General features: G+C 36.4%; 2 protein-coding genes across 3 annotated transcripts in view; one reads left to right on the top strand and one right to left on the bottom strand.

Annotated features, from left to right (window-relative positions):
• The window catches only part of LOC132141012 (SMC5-SMC6 complex localization factor protein 1-like), a 244,204-nt gene that overhangs the window by 55,164 nt on the left and 172,425 nt on the right, over positions 1 to 16,615 (top strand). The window lies entirely within an intron of this gene.
• fam172a (family with sequence similarity 172 member A) overlaps positions 1 to 16,615 on the bottom strand; it is a 170,259-nt gene that overhangs the window by 148,593 nt on the left and 5,051 nt on the right. For both annotated transcript variants that reach the window (XM_059550153.1, XM_059550154.1), the window contains exons 4-6: positions 16,296 to 16,396; positions 2,031 to 2,096; positions 664 to 855 (exon numbers count right to left, since the gene is read on the bottom strand). In XM_059550153.1, coding sequence (XP_059406136.1) covers positions 664 to 855; positions 2,031 to 2,096; positions 16,296 to 16,396 — 359 coding nt within the window. The remainder of the gene's footprint in view (positions 1 to 663; positions 856 to 2,030; positions 2,097 to 16,295; positions 16,397 to 16,615) is intronic.

Genomic DNA, 16,615 nt, shown 5'->3' with positions numbered 1-16,615 from the left:
ATCTATTTGGAGTGCCTTATTGTAGTAATTAAAATATTGATATTTGGCGCCAGTGCTTCAATTCTCATATCGCATGGAGAAGGACAACGATATTTCGCCAAACAATATTTTATCTCACCACTAGAAAGAACAGTATTGTGAAGTATTATTACAATTTAAAACATTTTATTTAATTTTAAAATGTTATTTAATCCTGTGATGGAAAAGCTGAATTTTTTACATCATTAAGCAAAGGTAAAAAAAAAAAAACAGTAATTGATAATAAAAAGCATCAAATCAGTGTATTAGAATGATTTCTAAAGGATCATGTGACACTAAAGATTGGAGTAAAGACAGAAAACATTTCTAAATAATCTTAATTGATTTTGTTGCATAAGAGACTGAAATATTAATTTAAAAAAAAAGAGTATGTATGTATTTTATTTAACTTTTGCTGGAATTGGAACTAAAATGTTTTCCTTGATTGACATCTGATCTCAGAACAAGATAATTTGGATAAATAAACTATATAGCTTCCACACATCCAACACAACACATATGCAATAATTTATTTTACAACAAAAAAGGGAAAGTAACTTTGTATGCATCATGCTTAAATACTTCCCTAAGCTATATAAAAAAATAATAATTATATAAAAATGAAGAAGACAAAATAAGACCCACCTCTTTGGCACGGTTAATGAAGGGTATCTGCGTCCCACTGTTGAGGTCTTCATTAATGATGAGGCGCCGAGCCCACTGGCCTGCCCTTACCACTCCACTGCCCTGGATAAGAACCATGATCTTCTCTGGGTTAGTGAGGGCATCCTCACTCATGTAAATAAAGCTTTTTGGTTCATCCTCAGTTGCATCAACCTGAAGGAATATAAATATTACAATTAGCTCCAAACCATTCACCAGTTACAATGGGGCACAAGATTACAGCCAATGACATCTTCAGTTTAGAAATTTTCTTTTTATATTGAACATACTTAGGGCACTTCAAAACAAGAGTTCACACAACATTCCAAAATTCTGCTGTAAATGAAGCAGTCGATAACAAAGAAAAACTGGAAACCTAACATCCATCATCATTTAGTTGAACTCGGCAAACTCGGTGAACCTCGATCCGGTTATAAAAGATGTTTTTGTGTTGTTTGTGTGATTCCACAATCCCCTGATGTGTGTCAACAACTATATTTACTCTTATTAAAGTGGGGCAGGACACTCTCAGAAACCGCAGAGTGAGTCAGAGCCTGGAATCATTTCTAATGAACGGTGCTCAATGCTGAGCTATACACTGCCAGCCGCCGAAAACATCAACTGCTGTCTGTCTGCATCTGATGACTTCATTACATTGCAACAAATCCATCTTGACATTTACATGGTATATGCTTCCTGTGTGCTAATAGGTTATGTGGTAAACTCTAAGATGAGCATAAAATCATACGCTTAGAAATAACACAATGCATTTTGTGTCTACTCTTCTTTAAAATGGACTTTGATAAATGGATTAAGCACCAAATGTATTTGGTCAAAGGTAGCTCTGCCCATGAAACTCTCTGAAAGACAATACAGACTCCAAGAACATCATTTGGTAAATACTCTCCACAAATAAAACGGCTCATAAAAGCCTGTGCCAGCATTATTCAGGTGATTTATGGTGAGAAATTTACAGTGCTTTTAAAAGGAAATAAAATCCAAGTCTACCAAGTGCAAACACCCACTATCAAAAATGATGTGTAGTTTAATGATACGCCTCTTAAAAAGTGTACTAGAAATCATAACATTATTGCTCATATGAATGCAGTGACCACACCTCAGAAATCTCCTTAAGCGTGCACAATTTTACCATCAGAACAAATGCAATTTTCTCCTGGAGAGTTAAGAAGTGTTGAAGAATATCATTCTAAAACTTAGTTTTCACACAATACAGACCATTGTAATTTTATAGGATGCCAAGCGCAACTGCATCAATGCTCAAAATAATTCTGTTTAGATTCAAATTCTGGGCATCTGAAGTATTAAGGAGGAAAAAAGATATTACATACAGGGAGGATCTCCTTCTTCAGGTTGCAGTCGTTCTCCAAGCGTTCATAAACATACTTTGTAATGATCTAGAGGAGACAAGAGAGTTATAAAAGAATATTAGAAGGACCCTATTAATTTTTCTGGTGTTCTCAGCAGAGTGAACAGAAACTGATAAAAAATTTGAACTATTGGGTAACACTTAATTTAACACTTAAATCTTTGTTACACGTTACATGTACTTAGTATTATAATAACAATAAATGATGCATAATTACAAGCAAAGGAACCCTAAGCAAAATCCTAAAAATACAGTAAGTACATGTAGTTAATTCATATTACTCAGTACTTTAATGCAAAATTATGCTGTAACAGTGACATCTTAAAATAAAGTGTAACCAGAAATTTGCTAATAAATTTCACAAATAATTTCAAAGAAACAAGAACCGGCTGAATTAATTGCAAAAATGATAGTACTTTCTTCTAAAACATCCTGCAATTAATATTCTATAATCAATAAATGTAATATATATATATATATATATATATATATTAACAGTGTAAACTAAAATGTTTGAGTGAGTTCCCATTTTCTCCAATAGCAAATAATTTATAAATAAATAATAAAAAAAAAACAATAGCATTTCTATTTATTTATTAAGAGATTGATACGGAAGAGAGAAAGATGTCAAATTTGCCATCACTCCCTCAGCAGCTGTATTAGAAACTCTCATGCAACAACATAAACTTGTCTTCAGTAATTTAATGCAAAGGTAATATAATAAAGGAAAGTTATGTGATAAACATGAACTTTTTTATTATTTTTATTGAGAAAAAAACTGCTAAATTTATTATATTAATAATTCTGGAAATGCATAATCAAAATCTTTGAAAAAGGTCCATTGTGTAGTTTGACTTATTTGGTATAATCGTACAAAGAATATTGTAAAGCAATTCAAACTGAACCTATACAGAAAAAACAAAATGTTTTTATTTTTTAATTTTAAAATTAATCACACTTCTTTGTGTATGCAAAGTCCATGCAGTTGTACACTCGACAGCCGCAGTGAATGAGATAATTGGAACTGTCTGGATTTCACTTGTATGGGCGCTGTCAGCCTAAAGCAGGGCAAATCTAGAGTACAAACAGCATGTTGATGTAAGGTATGTTTATCCCTGCAGCTAAATTGCTAAAGAATGTGTACACAGTGCAATTTAAAACCCCGGGCCAAAAGTTTCATGGTTCAGTGACATCAACAACTTTGAGCGTTTCTTTCTTGTTTCGCTTTAGCTCACGATCTGCAACAGCTGAAACTACAGTGTTTTAAGGGTGAATTGTAAATGCGCTAATTAAGATGAGATGTTTTATGGTGGTTGTGATTTGGCAACAATCAGCAGAACAGTTTAATGTAACAGGGCTTATCTTTCAGGGCACGCTCATCCTGTTATGCCAAGTCTGAGAGAACTTTACGGCCCACCCGAGTGGAGGCACTAACAGATGCCCCACTGGAATGGGGCGTGAAGGTGGTGGAGACTGTCAGCTGTGCTGGTGTCACAAAATGTGTGAGGTCTTGATCTACAGTCAAACAGAGCTGATGGGTGAAGTCAGTGTGATGCAGAGCAGTGGTCCTCAACTGGAGGGTCAAGACACAAAATTCGTTGACTGGTCTTTTCTGAATGTAGGCGGAAGGGAAGCAAATAATGGAAAATTCTAATGATAATATGTAACTAATCATATAAAAACTAGTCAAATTAAGCAGGTGCCTACACAGGCAAGGTTGCAAATGCCCTTGAAAACCATCAAAAAAAGTAGGGAAGGAAAAAGATAATATGACAGAATAGATTAACTACACGATCACTTAGAATGTTAGACATTTTGGTCAGGATGTTGGCCAATTTTTGCCTATTTTAGGATTATGACATTGGCATGTTTCCTTGGCCAACATTGTTAACTTTCTTGTATGACCATTCCAAAATATAAGATGAATAAATAATTAAATTATTTCATCAAATTATAGTTAATAAATTAAAGTTAATCTCTGTATTTCTGCATTTTACACCATGAACAATTCCAGTACAATTCCATGTACTGTAGGGTCGACAACTGATGTTCAAATGTAAAATCTCCTAAATTCTGGAAGTAAACCATTTGAGAACCACTGGTTTAGACTAGATCAAATTTGTATATATTAATAGGATAATAAAAATCCAATCAGAAAATTATCTTTGACTTCATACACAGAGAATTAATACAACAAATATGCATATGAATTCATACCCACAACCATGACACGCAGGGGAGGAAAAAACTTTAGATAGAGTAATAATGCAATCGTAATGGTTACATACTCATTTAAAGTCATAAGGCATAGACTAAGCTATTGCTTATTTGATTACAAACACCAAAAGTACATTAGGCTCAAATGAGCTAATGCAAAGGGATATTAGCGCTCGTCAGCGGTCAGCGGGCCTAAATGAGATGACGGATATCTCTACAGACCGTGGCGGAGGCGGCGACGCCGATGACGGTAGGAAGACACAGGCAGCTCAACAGTACCTAATTCACTAAATGTCAAGCTCTCTGATGAAGACTAAAATGGTTGTGAAGTGCAATATGCTTGTGTTAAATGACATCAATAAGCCTTGCAGGAAATTTCATTTATACTACATTATTGCTTCAGTGCCTCAGGTGCTTCTCTTTTGATATATGAGAGAAGAGAACGAGAGGGTCTTGAAAGGGTGCGTGGGTTCTGTTCCAGACAGTCCACGGCCATTCACTCTCACAGATGATTGAGTGTATGTGTCCGACAAGATGGCGAGGGGTCTTGGAGAAAAGACATGTTCCCTTATCATGTGCCAATGTAGAGTGGACTGTCCATGCTAACATCACAAGGTGGAAAAACAATATAGCAGAATTATATATCTGCCCATATAAGCAGCAGTAAGTGGATAGTATGGTGGCTGAAGTGGATAATTCGAGTCAAGCATCATATTCAGCTTCAAAAGCAATTTTGCTGCTATTGTACAATAACAGGCTGCTGCTCTTTGGCTTCATCTCAAAATCACAGTCTCAAATTACGATGTCACAGCACATTTATTATGAAAATACTGCCTTTAACAATGAAAAACATTATATATTACATGTAATAGTCTACTGTACATATTACATTGGTTTCAGATGAACAACTAAAGGGACAAACATGATAATATGATAAAAAAAAATATATTTGTTTTGTTGCAGGGAATACAAAATAGCTTTGTCTTAAAAAAATAAAAAATAATAATAATAATTTGTCCAATAAAAATAATAAAGTCCATAAAGTCCATCTGAATGGTGAAGACATCCAGCTCTCTTTCCTTATTTGTGACCACACTTCGAAAAATAACTTGAAGGAAAAGAGCTTGAAAAAGCAGCCACTGTCTTGTTTAGCTGTCTTTTATCATCTACTAATGTCTATTTGAAATACATCATATCTTATTAAAAGCAGCCAAAGAAATGTGACTTTTCTAGTTCTCGTACAGAGTTTGTAAGGTTCACATCACTGAGAGCTTGAGAAATGCCCCAAACAATCCCTGAGCAGCTGTGGGCTATTTTTCTCTCTTCACAAAACAACTTTGAATAGTTCATACATTATTTTTGCAGTATTCAGACAAGATTATTTTCACAGGTTTAACTTTTTGCCCCCAGACTCACAGAACACCCCGTGAGCAGAATTCATACAAAGCGTATGTTCGGTGGTGGGAACATCGGGTTCACATAGTTCATTCCTTCATACATCCCTCGCAGTTTTGATTGCATCACCTGTGAAACTGCTGAACCTTAACATCTCAAACTATCTGCATGTCACCAGCGGTCTCTGAGGGAGTTCCCCCAGGCCATTATACAGAGAAACAGAGAATCAATTCTCAGTTAATATCCTAAATAATCATATGGAATATTAGTGTTTGCCTTCGCTGCCCTCCTATAGATACATTGACATGGAGAGGAGAGCACAATCGCCTGTCATTGTAATTAGAACACAGTGCTGTCGCATAATTAATATTGTCTTATTAGTCTGATAATGAAAACCCTGCAGGTAAGAACGCTAAGTGCTCCTCACCTCCCCCTCTAAACGTGATGAGGGTGGTGATCAAAGATCCGCTGGAGAGGAGTGTTGTCTTGTAAAGCGTGCACCAACTAAGGACTCAAAAAGAGGGTTTTTTTATTTGAATTGGAATTAAAAAAATAAAATAAACACGCACACACACACACACATTTTGGAGGGACAAAGAAATGGCAGGTCAGAATCCACAGCCAAAGAAATCCACAGTAGACAATGCACAAAAAAAATCAAACATTCAGAAAATTATTGCCCCTTGGCTTTTCCTACTGAAAGAGTTACAATCCTGCCAGCTAACAATATGTGTTTTAAAAGGATCAAATCACACATTTTCAAAATGTTTTTTAACATTTATTTTTTAACTCCATTAAATCCATTACTTATAATGATTATAATTCGCCCAGCAAAATAAATAAATAAATAAATATACATTAAAATGTTTAGGAATGCGTTTATTTTTGGTAGAAGCATTTTTCTTTCATTAAATGTTGTACTTTTTCAGACATGGGTTTCAGAGAGGCCTATGCCATTATATGCATAACATCACATTAATTCACCATTCTATCCCGTACAATCTTCTTTTAAGCCAGCAAAACACTAAAGCACATGTCGCAATGCTGGGGTCCCGCATATAAATTACATAAGCTATGTCTCATCTGCCAAAGATATGGGTCTCAAATAGGACAATGGGTGACCACACAGGGTCAGCTCCAGGCTCAGACTCCAGGAGGGGGTTTGTTTATGGGCTGCTGATGTGGCAGCCAGGATCTGGAGGATCAGAGAGGAAGGAAGAGCCTTAGCAGGGGGATCTGCAGGGGAGCGGCGGGGAGACAGAGCATAAGAAACCGGGGGGGTCATGCTAATCCCCCAGCAGACACTGTCCTCTGCCAGCTCACGCACGACGCCACAGCTGAGAAAAGTGGGAGCGTGGGAGGAACGGACGGAAAGAGACGAGAGAAAGGCAGAGACGCCACGGTGGCCTTGACCAGAGCATGTCGTCTGGGTGGGCAAGCGATAAGGTGGACACACACAGCTGAGGGTCTTAATGAAGTGCACTGTTGTCTAAGAAAGCTGATCTGTTTGTGGACTCCCATGCGGCAAAAGTCCTCTTCAAACAAGGAGGAGGGGGTCCCCGGGCCCCCAGATGAACAGAATAAGTCATGGAAAGCGATAAAGCGAGAGAAAAGAGAAAAAACAAAAAACACAGACCTCCCACAACGGAGGTATTACAACTCAATCTCCCCGTCCGGCTGACCTCAGCACTCGGGTGATGAGACATTTGTGTTCCACAGAGGAGCGTCATATGCAACTTTGACCTCTTGCATGATGGGATTCCCGAGGGGAATTGAAAAATGAGGGCAGGTGCTTATCAGGTGGTCCCGCTCTGACCCAGACTAATGAGCTGACTGAACTCTGGACAGTGAAGGGTAATCAATACTGCAAGATGTGTTTGTCTTAGCCGCTGTTTACTGACTTCAGATCAGTCGACCGACGGAGTCTTTTAAAGCTACTCGGGCAGGACGGAATGAATGAATGACTTCAAAGCTGTTTGGATAATGACTGATGGAAAGACAGCACAGGGAAGAGTGGGGAATTACCAATAGATTAAAAGGAAGGAATAAAGAATACATGAAGAAAAGACAAATCCCCAAAACAGAAACACACAAACACAAGGCTGACAAAAGAGGGCGATGTGAATGCTGATTCATGACAAGAGAGGGTTGAGAAATGAAACAGCTCAGTTGGACTCCCCTTTTCTTGTTTCTCTTTTAAATATGTAACTTTTCGCTGTTGTTAGAGGAAGAAAGTGGGTGCACTTGATGTGATAGTCCCGTAAGGCTTCTGTGTGATTCTTCCGAGTCTGTCATGTCATTCAAACCAGTAAAGACTACATGAAGCCACAATCTCAAGCATTTACAATCTTTGAAGACCAAAAAAGACTATTTATTTTCTTTCACATTCCCAATTTCTAAATTCATGTAGAATGTAAAATGATCAAGTGTACAGTAACAGATTACTGCATAAGAGGAGAGACAAAAGCCTTTATTTTAGCTACAGTGATTTGATTGTATAATGAAAATGATATAAACAGCTAGTTAAAAAAATGCTTTACTCTTTTCAAGTAAGATAAGCCAAACACAAAATCAGGTTTCATCTGGTGAAGGAACATCATATATGTCAACCTTTGAGGAAGCACCGGTTCCTAAATCAACAGCAGTCATGTTGCTTTACTTTAATAGGGAGCAGTTCTTAACATAAAAACTAAACAAGCATGACTGATACGATCTAAAACAGCAATGTTCTTGCGCAATGTGTGTGTTTGTGTATGTCTAACTACAGGACATAAAGTGTATTTGTGTTTCCTCACATAATGAAACGACTGTAACATGACTTTCATTCATTTTTAGCTCAAATGTTGCAGTACTAGTTATGCACCAAAGGTAAACTGCATCGATTTCAAATTCAACTCCTCTTATGTCACTGTCCGATTTCCTTTCAATTAAAAGCACAAAAAGCATTCCCTCTGAGTCAATGTTTCTCTCACACACTCGCAGTACTGTATAAAGCCAATCTGTATAAAATGTGAGAAAGAGGGGAGTTATCTATGAAATCAAGCCATCTGGGCAGCCCTTCTTCATTAGAATACTGTATGTCTGTCATTCCACAGATGCAGAGAAAGATCCTCATTTATTAACAGCTTAATGCTCTCCCATCTGGAGTCGAGCCCACACTGTGTCACCTAGTGCTGAGAACAGTCGCTTACAGCCCTCCACACACACTCTCTCCGTGTGTGTGTGTGTGTGTAAGGTAACGTTCATGACCCTCCGCCCACTGTGAAAATACCAACATGGACCCACACAGTATACCTGCCACCCACACACAAACTCACATGCCGTCAGACACAAAGTATGAATGCATAAACAGCGTACTGCCATGGAGGTCAACAAAATGTCCAGGTAAACACACAAAACAAAACACTCACATATATTGAGGGAGAGACACACATTCGCAAAAGGCAACAGACAGCTGATATAGGAAAGACTCATTAAGAAATGCTTGCGTACAATTTTAGAAAAAAAAAAACCTTAATTAAATGCACGCAGAATGAGCATCTGAAGCCCCCCATCTATGCCGGCCCCTCCCTCCCCAGCTAACATGGTGATACAAGCACACACCCCTCGAAGGCAAACCACTTGCCAATGTTCAGTGATGCAAACCAGCCAATGATCTCACACTTCTGCATGCGTGTGTCTGCACACCCCTTAATGATGATCCCACCATGATGAAGAGAGAGGAGAAGAATTGTGGAGAAGTTGGCTATAGAAATAGATGATGGAATGACCCTGAGTTTCAGTTTAACTCCAGCTCCTGCATGTACTGTCTCTAGGTGTGTGCAGATTGCATTCAAAGATGCTGTAAAACTAAAGGAGAGCATTTGAAACCAAACTGTAATACACAGGTATTGCATGTTCAGAGTGTTTGGAACAAATATACTAGTTCTGTCAAACGATTAATCGTGTTTAATCACATTCAAAATAAAAGTTGTTATTTACATAATATATGTGTGTGCTTCTGTATGTTTATTTATTTATTTAGTATATTTTCAAAATATATACTGTATGTCTGTGTCTGTATTTATATATACATAAAAAAATATAAACTATACACACACACACACACACACACAAACAAACATATATATAAGTAAACAAAAACGTTTGTTTTGGATGCAATTAATCACAACTCATCATTTGACAGCACCAAAATACACCTAATTAAATGATGGACCTATGAATAAATGAATCCAAGATGCATGTTCAACAACATACAAAATATTATACATTATTATAAACATATTTCATTCAATGAGGTGCAACCCTGTTTGGACAGCAAAGTCCCAAAATATCTTATTTTTGAGCTCCACAGAAGAAACAAATAACAACATGTGGGTGAGTAAATGATGACAGAATTTTCATTTTTGGATGAACTATGCCTTGGAAAATAATTATGTCTGATTATAATTTATGCTATGCCTAAAGTCTCCTATAAACTGGAAATTATTGATAAGAAATGAACAAAAAAAATAAAAGCATTTATTAGACTGAATAATCTTAAGACATTATAATTCCACACTTCAACCATCAAAGTTGCATGGAAATATGAAATGTTATTCCTTGTACTTCACCAACTTTTTTGAAAGGAAACTTCTTCAGTGCTTTACTTTGTGGGGAATATCCTTGATCATTTTCTTTGAAAGGCGGGTTACTCTTTGCCAGAGCTTCCTTGCATTCTTTGAAGAAATCTGGCCTACTGTACGTTTCATACTTTTCAACAAAACCAATGCAATATTTCTTTCTGGATTTGAATATTAAACTCACTATAACTATCAGGTAAGTGACTGACATAGTTTACCGTTACACATCTGGCACACTTTACCTCGCAACTACTGAAAATTTTAATTTGAAATGTGTAATAATTTGTGATTCAATTTAAATTCATTTAAATTATATTCAGTTTTATCTTTTCACTACATATTTTCCCTTTTTTGGCACTGCTTTGCCAATAATAATCATCAAACCTTATGGGCTGAGATGCTCTTGCCTGAGTCTCTCTCTCTCTCTCTCTCTCTCTCTCTCTTTCTCTCTCTCAGTGAACCTGTCAGGGTAAACCTGTGGTCCAGCAGCTCATTCAGGCCCAGCTGAAGTGCAAATTGGACATCTGGTGCTGCCTCCAGTCTCACAAAGACTCTCGCCCACTTCTGTACCCCACATTCACACTCTCAAATCTGAGAACGCTGGAACACAGGGACACACCACCAACAGTGGCATTCACAGACACAAGACAGACACAGTCAGAGCAAGAAATCAAGTTTTCAGCTGAATCTGGCCTCCGTATGCATTATGGCTAGAACAGCACTGAATTCACACACTTCTGTCACATTCTGTGCTGATTGCAGAGGAAAACCAGAAATTCTTTGGATGGACTCAGATATGATGATGCATGCTTAACAGAGCTAAGAGTACTACATTTTCACTGGTAGCTGAATGCCTTGTCAAAATGATAAAAAAAATAATAATCATTGCATTTTTTAATCTATTTCTTTCTAATATAGAAAAAACTAAATATGCATTCAAGGAGTGAAAAAGGTCTATTTTTTATAATTATGAGTAAGATATATATATATCAAGGTGATTAACATATTCAGAAACTATGGTATTTATATGATGCATTTATACCAATCCCACCCAATCTATTTTTGCAGGGTAGCTAGAAATGACTTAAGGGAGGAAGTATAACTATTTTCTTTCTAGTCTGTTTAATGAATGTAGGCTACCACAAACAGTGCTTTAATATCAGGTGCCACACCAGTGATTTGATATCATATGCATCTATATTGCAAAAACACGTCACAAAATCATCTAAACGGACCTTTAAAATTCAAAACAATATAATAAAATCCAACCTGCTTTCACTTCCACTCCACTTTGAATTCACTCAAGGGAAGTTCATGAAATCTGGTCACCCACTGTTCAGCTCGGAAACGTTGCTTTATGTTTAAGCCACATAAACAGATATGCCATGATAATAGGGGAGAAGTGTTTAGTTTTTTTCTTAAAGGGCCTTTTCTCTTAGAATCATACCTGGACCAGAAATAAAACAGTCATATAATCCTAAAAGAGTCAATCTCTTTCCTTTGAACATCAAACAAATATGCACTACAAATAAAGCCAAAGAATACAGATGTAAATGAACAAAGATAATTAAGTGCATATATATGCAAATTAACTAAAGGCTCGCTGAACTGCATTTGAACTTTCAAAGGCACATGCAGGCTACAGCAAAAAAAGAAACTTTCCTGAAGGCCCACATAAGTATACACAGACGGTTTAATAAGCCAATATGTGATACACATCAAAATATGAACAATCAACAAAAACTTTAAAGCTTATAACATGCACACGGCCCTGGAGCGTGACAGCAGAAGGAGTGCAAGGAGTAGTGGTTGGTAACGCATGAAGGTGTGAACTAGGGGAACTAGCAATATTAAGATTTTTGGTCGTGGACGATAAAAATGTCTCCAGGATCTGCTTTTGAAGAAATATCGTAGTATCAGCCACAGTTCTGGCGCCTAGGGCTGTCGCGATAACCGCAATATTGTAATACCACGCTATTGACAAGCAAACCGCTGAAGAAAGATAGCAACCGCAGAAACCGCGGCAACCGCAGTGTTCAGTTTTTTTTTTTTTTTTTATGAGGCTGTGGCCTTCCTGTTTTTTCAATTTGTCACTGTGCGTTTAATGTTAAATAAATTAATGATACAATATGGTTCCGACTGTAATTTCCTCACGAGCCGTTGTAGCTTTATGGTGCTTCGTTTGTTTTGAATAGGCCGGCTGAAACGATGGGAGGCGCTCGATCTCGTCCCAAAACCTAATGTCACGTCGCCAGTTTGGGAACATTTTGGCTTTCAACCCAATGAAAAGGGCGAGCCAGCGAATATAGATGAGCCGATATGCAAAATTTGCTGCAAAAAGGTTCCTGTGACGCAGCAATACATCTAATTTGAGGTCATCGGGACATTCTAAAACGCTTAACGTGAAAAATGCTTAACGTGGTTTAATGTACCAATACAGTGATATCAACAGACCAAACTCACTAAACATCATATTAATAAAGTATACTATCTACAAAAAAATCAGATGATCCCTGAATATGAATTCAATGCGTTTAATAACACGTTAAGCCTTTTCCTCCCACAGAAAACCGTTATAAGGCTTAACGTGTTATTAGACGACTTGCAATCATATTCAGGACTCACACGGTTTTTTTTTTTTGTACATAGTATACTTTATTAGTATAATGTTTAGTGAGTTTGGTTTTTAAAAATCACTGTCTTAGTACATTAAGCGTTTTCTTATAACGGTTTTCTATGGGAGGAAAAGGCTTAACGTGTTATTTAACGAGTTGCATTCATATTCAGGGCTCATCTGATTTTTTTTATAGATAGTATACTTTATTAGTATGATTTTTAGTGAGTTTGGTCTGTTAATATCACTGTCTTAGTACATTAAGCCATGTTAAGCGTTTTAGAGTGTCCCCTGTCATCCAGCGCAGCTGCCCCCTCAAGCATCAGGTCGCGGAGCAACATCAAAAAGAACAGCTGAGACCGGCCGACAGTTAAGAGTAGCTGAAGCCTTTGCGAAATCTGTAAAATACAGCCGTGAAAAAGTAACAGGCATACCTGCTGAAGTCACGGACAACCTCCGCGTCAGTGCCCATATCCAAGAGAGCGTGAGCAGATAATGAGCTCACACACGCCCCTGCTTGAGGAGTGCATCTCCATCTCCAACGCGAATCCACTGTCCTGGTGGGCCAGTGGTGACGCGATAATCAGTCTAGATTTCCGCTGCTGTCCAAAGTCGCGCGCAAATACGTGTAATACGTGTTAGAACTCTTTGATTTCTTTAATTTTTTTTATTGTAACGCATGTTCTTGTTGCTGTTTGGCATTTAACAATAAACAAAAATGTCTCTGTCAGTTAAAAAAGCAACAATATATGCTACATAACTCAACAATAAAGCTTTGTATGCAGCAAAATCAGGATAAATAGGTATGTATAAAAAAAAAAAAAAAAAAAAAATGGCGGTAATACCGCATATCGCGCTTTTGAGCACCCATAATAACCGCAGGGGAAATTTCGTAACCGCGACAGCCCTACTGGCGCCTCTGTCATATACTGTACAATGCCACATGTATTAACAGTAGTGTTAACTCAGTGGTAGAGGTTCTCTCTCATTATTTACATGTGCTTTTAAATGTTTCATTCGCGCGCTGGTCTGACCTGTGCTTTTTCTGAGCGCTGCATACACCCGAAGCATGCACGCTAAAACCCAAAACCTGTCAAACAGTGCCTGATATAAATTATATTTTATATCATATTTTATATTTTTGTGCTGAACACAAAAGAAGATATTTTTGAAGAATGTGGGTAAGCAAACAGTTGCTGGTCCACATTGAATTTGATGGTCGCAAAAAATACTATGGAAGCAACTGTTTGGTTTTCCATGTTCCTCAAAATAGCATTTATTTTCAGAAGAAGAAAGAAACTCTTTCAGGTTTAAAACCAATTTTGAGTGAGTAAATGGTGGTTTAAAAATAAAACATTGACAGACAGCTGACAATTTCTATTTTTCTGTGAACTATTCTCATAACGTTAATAAAACAAAACACAAAGAGAAAAATCCCTCACTGCTCTTGACTGAAAAAAATTAATACAGTTGCTTTAGGAATCAATTTATATAGTGTTATATTTTTATATTTGTTCATTCAATTTCTTGAATGCTCCTGCTAAATACACCTATTGTACCTGAAAAAAAGCACGGTTTGTTTTATTTGTATATTATGTGTAGTTGTAATGTGTATAAAAGATTTTCATCTTCGCCTTCTTTGGTCTAAATCTACCATTCTTCTTATGTTACCTTGAAAGGCTTTGTCTTTATAATAGGGAAATTAGTTTGGCTGTACTGCTCAGACAACTTGCAAAATAGTAAAATTAGCACGACAAAGGATTGTGAAAAAATCATGAATTGTGATATGGTCTTTTTTTCATATCGCCCACCCCTAGTATGAACATTTTTGAGTGCTGTAAATCAGAGCTCTGAACTCTAGAGACTAAACACAACAACCAAAAAAAGAAGATAGAGGGTCTTTAATGTATCAGAAAAACCAAGTTCACACCTTATAAATGTTCCCTGAGAAAATCATGAGATTTAAAGGGTACATAACATACACAGTTTCACCTAATCTCATGTTAATCTTGAGTACCTATAGAGCAGTACTGCATCCTTCATATATCCAAAAAGTCTTAAGTTTTATCATATTTGTAAAATAAAAATACAGCATCACGATTCTCTCCAGAAAAAGCCGAGCTCCTGGAGGCGTGCCATAGTCAGAGCTATAATACTGATTTTTCGTGTTGTTTCTATTAACATATCTTCACTTATGTGCTGATTTCCAAAAAAATTCAGAAATCTGATGCAATTGTACTTACCGTATTTTCCGGACTATAAGTCGCACCTGAGTATAAATCGCATCAGTCCAAAAATACGTCATGATGAGGGAAAAAACATATATAAGTCGCACTGGACTATAAGTCGCATTTATTTATTTTCCGACAGAAATGCTCATATAAGGAGTTCCGCTCTATGTTCCGCTCTTGTCTACATCATTAGATCCACGATCGAAAAAAACCCAGCCGAAACTTGTACCAACCCGGAAGTAAGATTTTCAGCACAGAAATTCTCAGTCATTCTTCTAAATTATTTTTCACAACTTTGGCCATGTTCAGCATGAGAATCCATCTCTTTATCAATGTGAACAACTCTGAATAAACGAAACACCATTGCACCCCCCCTTTAAATAACGGCCTGCTCAAATATCAATATACCACTGAGATAAATGGTTTTACATTTTGATGGTGCTGTGTTGTCTAAAAAAAAAAAGTATGTTTGACCTTGAAATAAGTAAAATGTTTTTTTCTAAATAAAATAAATAAATGAATACATAACACTACCATTCAAAAGTTTGGAGTCAGTAAGTTTTTTGTGTTTGCTTGTTTTCAAAAGCAGTCTCTAACTGAATATATTTGATAAAACGGTAAAATAAATAAATACAATTGTGAAATTATTGCAACTTAAAATAAAAGTTATCTATTTTAATATAATATATTAATATAACTTTACATTTTAATTGATTTCCGTTTAATCCATTAATCCAATCCCAGTGTCACGTGATCCATCAGAAATCTTTCTAATATGTTGATCTGGTGCTCAAGTATATTTCTTATTATTAACAATGCTGAAAACAGCTGCGCTGTAATCTTTTTTTTTAATCAGGATTCTTTAAAAGTTAAAAATAATTTATATGAAATATACATCTTTTGTAACATTATATTACTGTCACTTTTGGTAAATTTAATGCCTCCTTGCTGAATAAAAATTTAATCGATAAATCAACAAACAAACAAATAAATAATACTGAGCCCAAACATTTAAAAGTTAGCATCCATAAATGAATCCATACTCAAAGATGTTCTATAATATTGAATTATTGCAAACTGATTTGTAAAGATAAAACAATATCACTTTTTTTATGTACTTTTTAAAATATTATCATCATCAACATTACCTCTCCCAGCGCTTCATATCTTTTCTGGTTCCATCTATGCAGGTCCTCTTTATAGTTGAAGACAAATGGCTCCCCTGTGTGTATGTGTCTCAACTGACCATCTACAGAAAAGAAAAAAAAATACATACCTGTATAATTTTGTAATAAAATAAAAAACAAAAGAGTTAAAGAATACCTAGAGTTTGTGTAGAAGGGCTTCCATAAACAAACCGTTTATAACTCATTAAGAAAGATGGTCCACTTATTCTGCTTTCTATTCATAATATGGTTTGAGGGGCATTTCCCACTTGGGTCTGAGACTGGACGCTATTCATTTTATT

The sequence above is a fragment of the Carassius carassius genome, chromosome 5 (genome assembly GCF_963082965.1).
Source record: "Carassius carassius chromosome 5, fCarCar2.1, whole genome shotgun sequence".
Lineage (NCBI taxonomy): Eukaryota > Metazoa > Chordata > Actinopteri > Cypriniformes > Cyprinidae > Carassius > Carassius carassius.
This window is presented reverse-complemented; position numbering and strand designations above follow the sequence as displayed.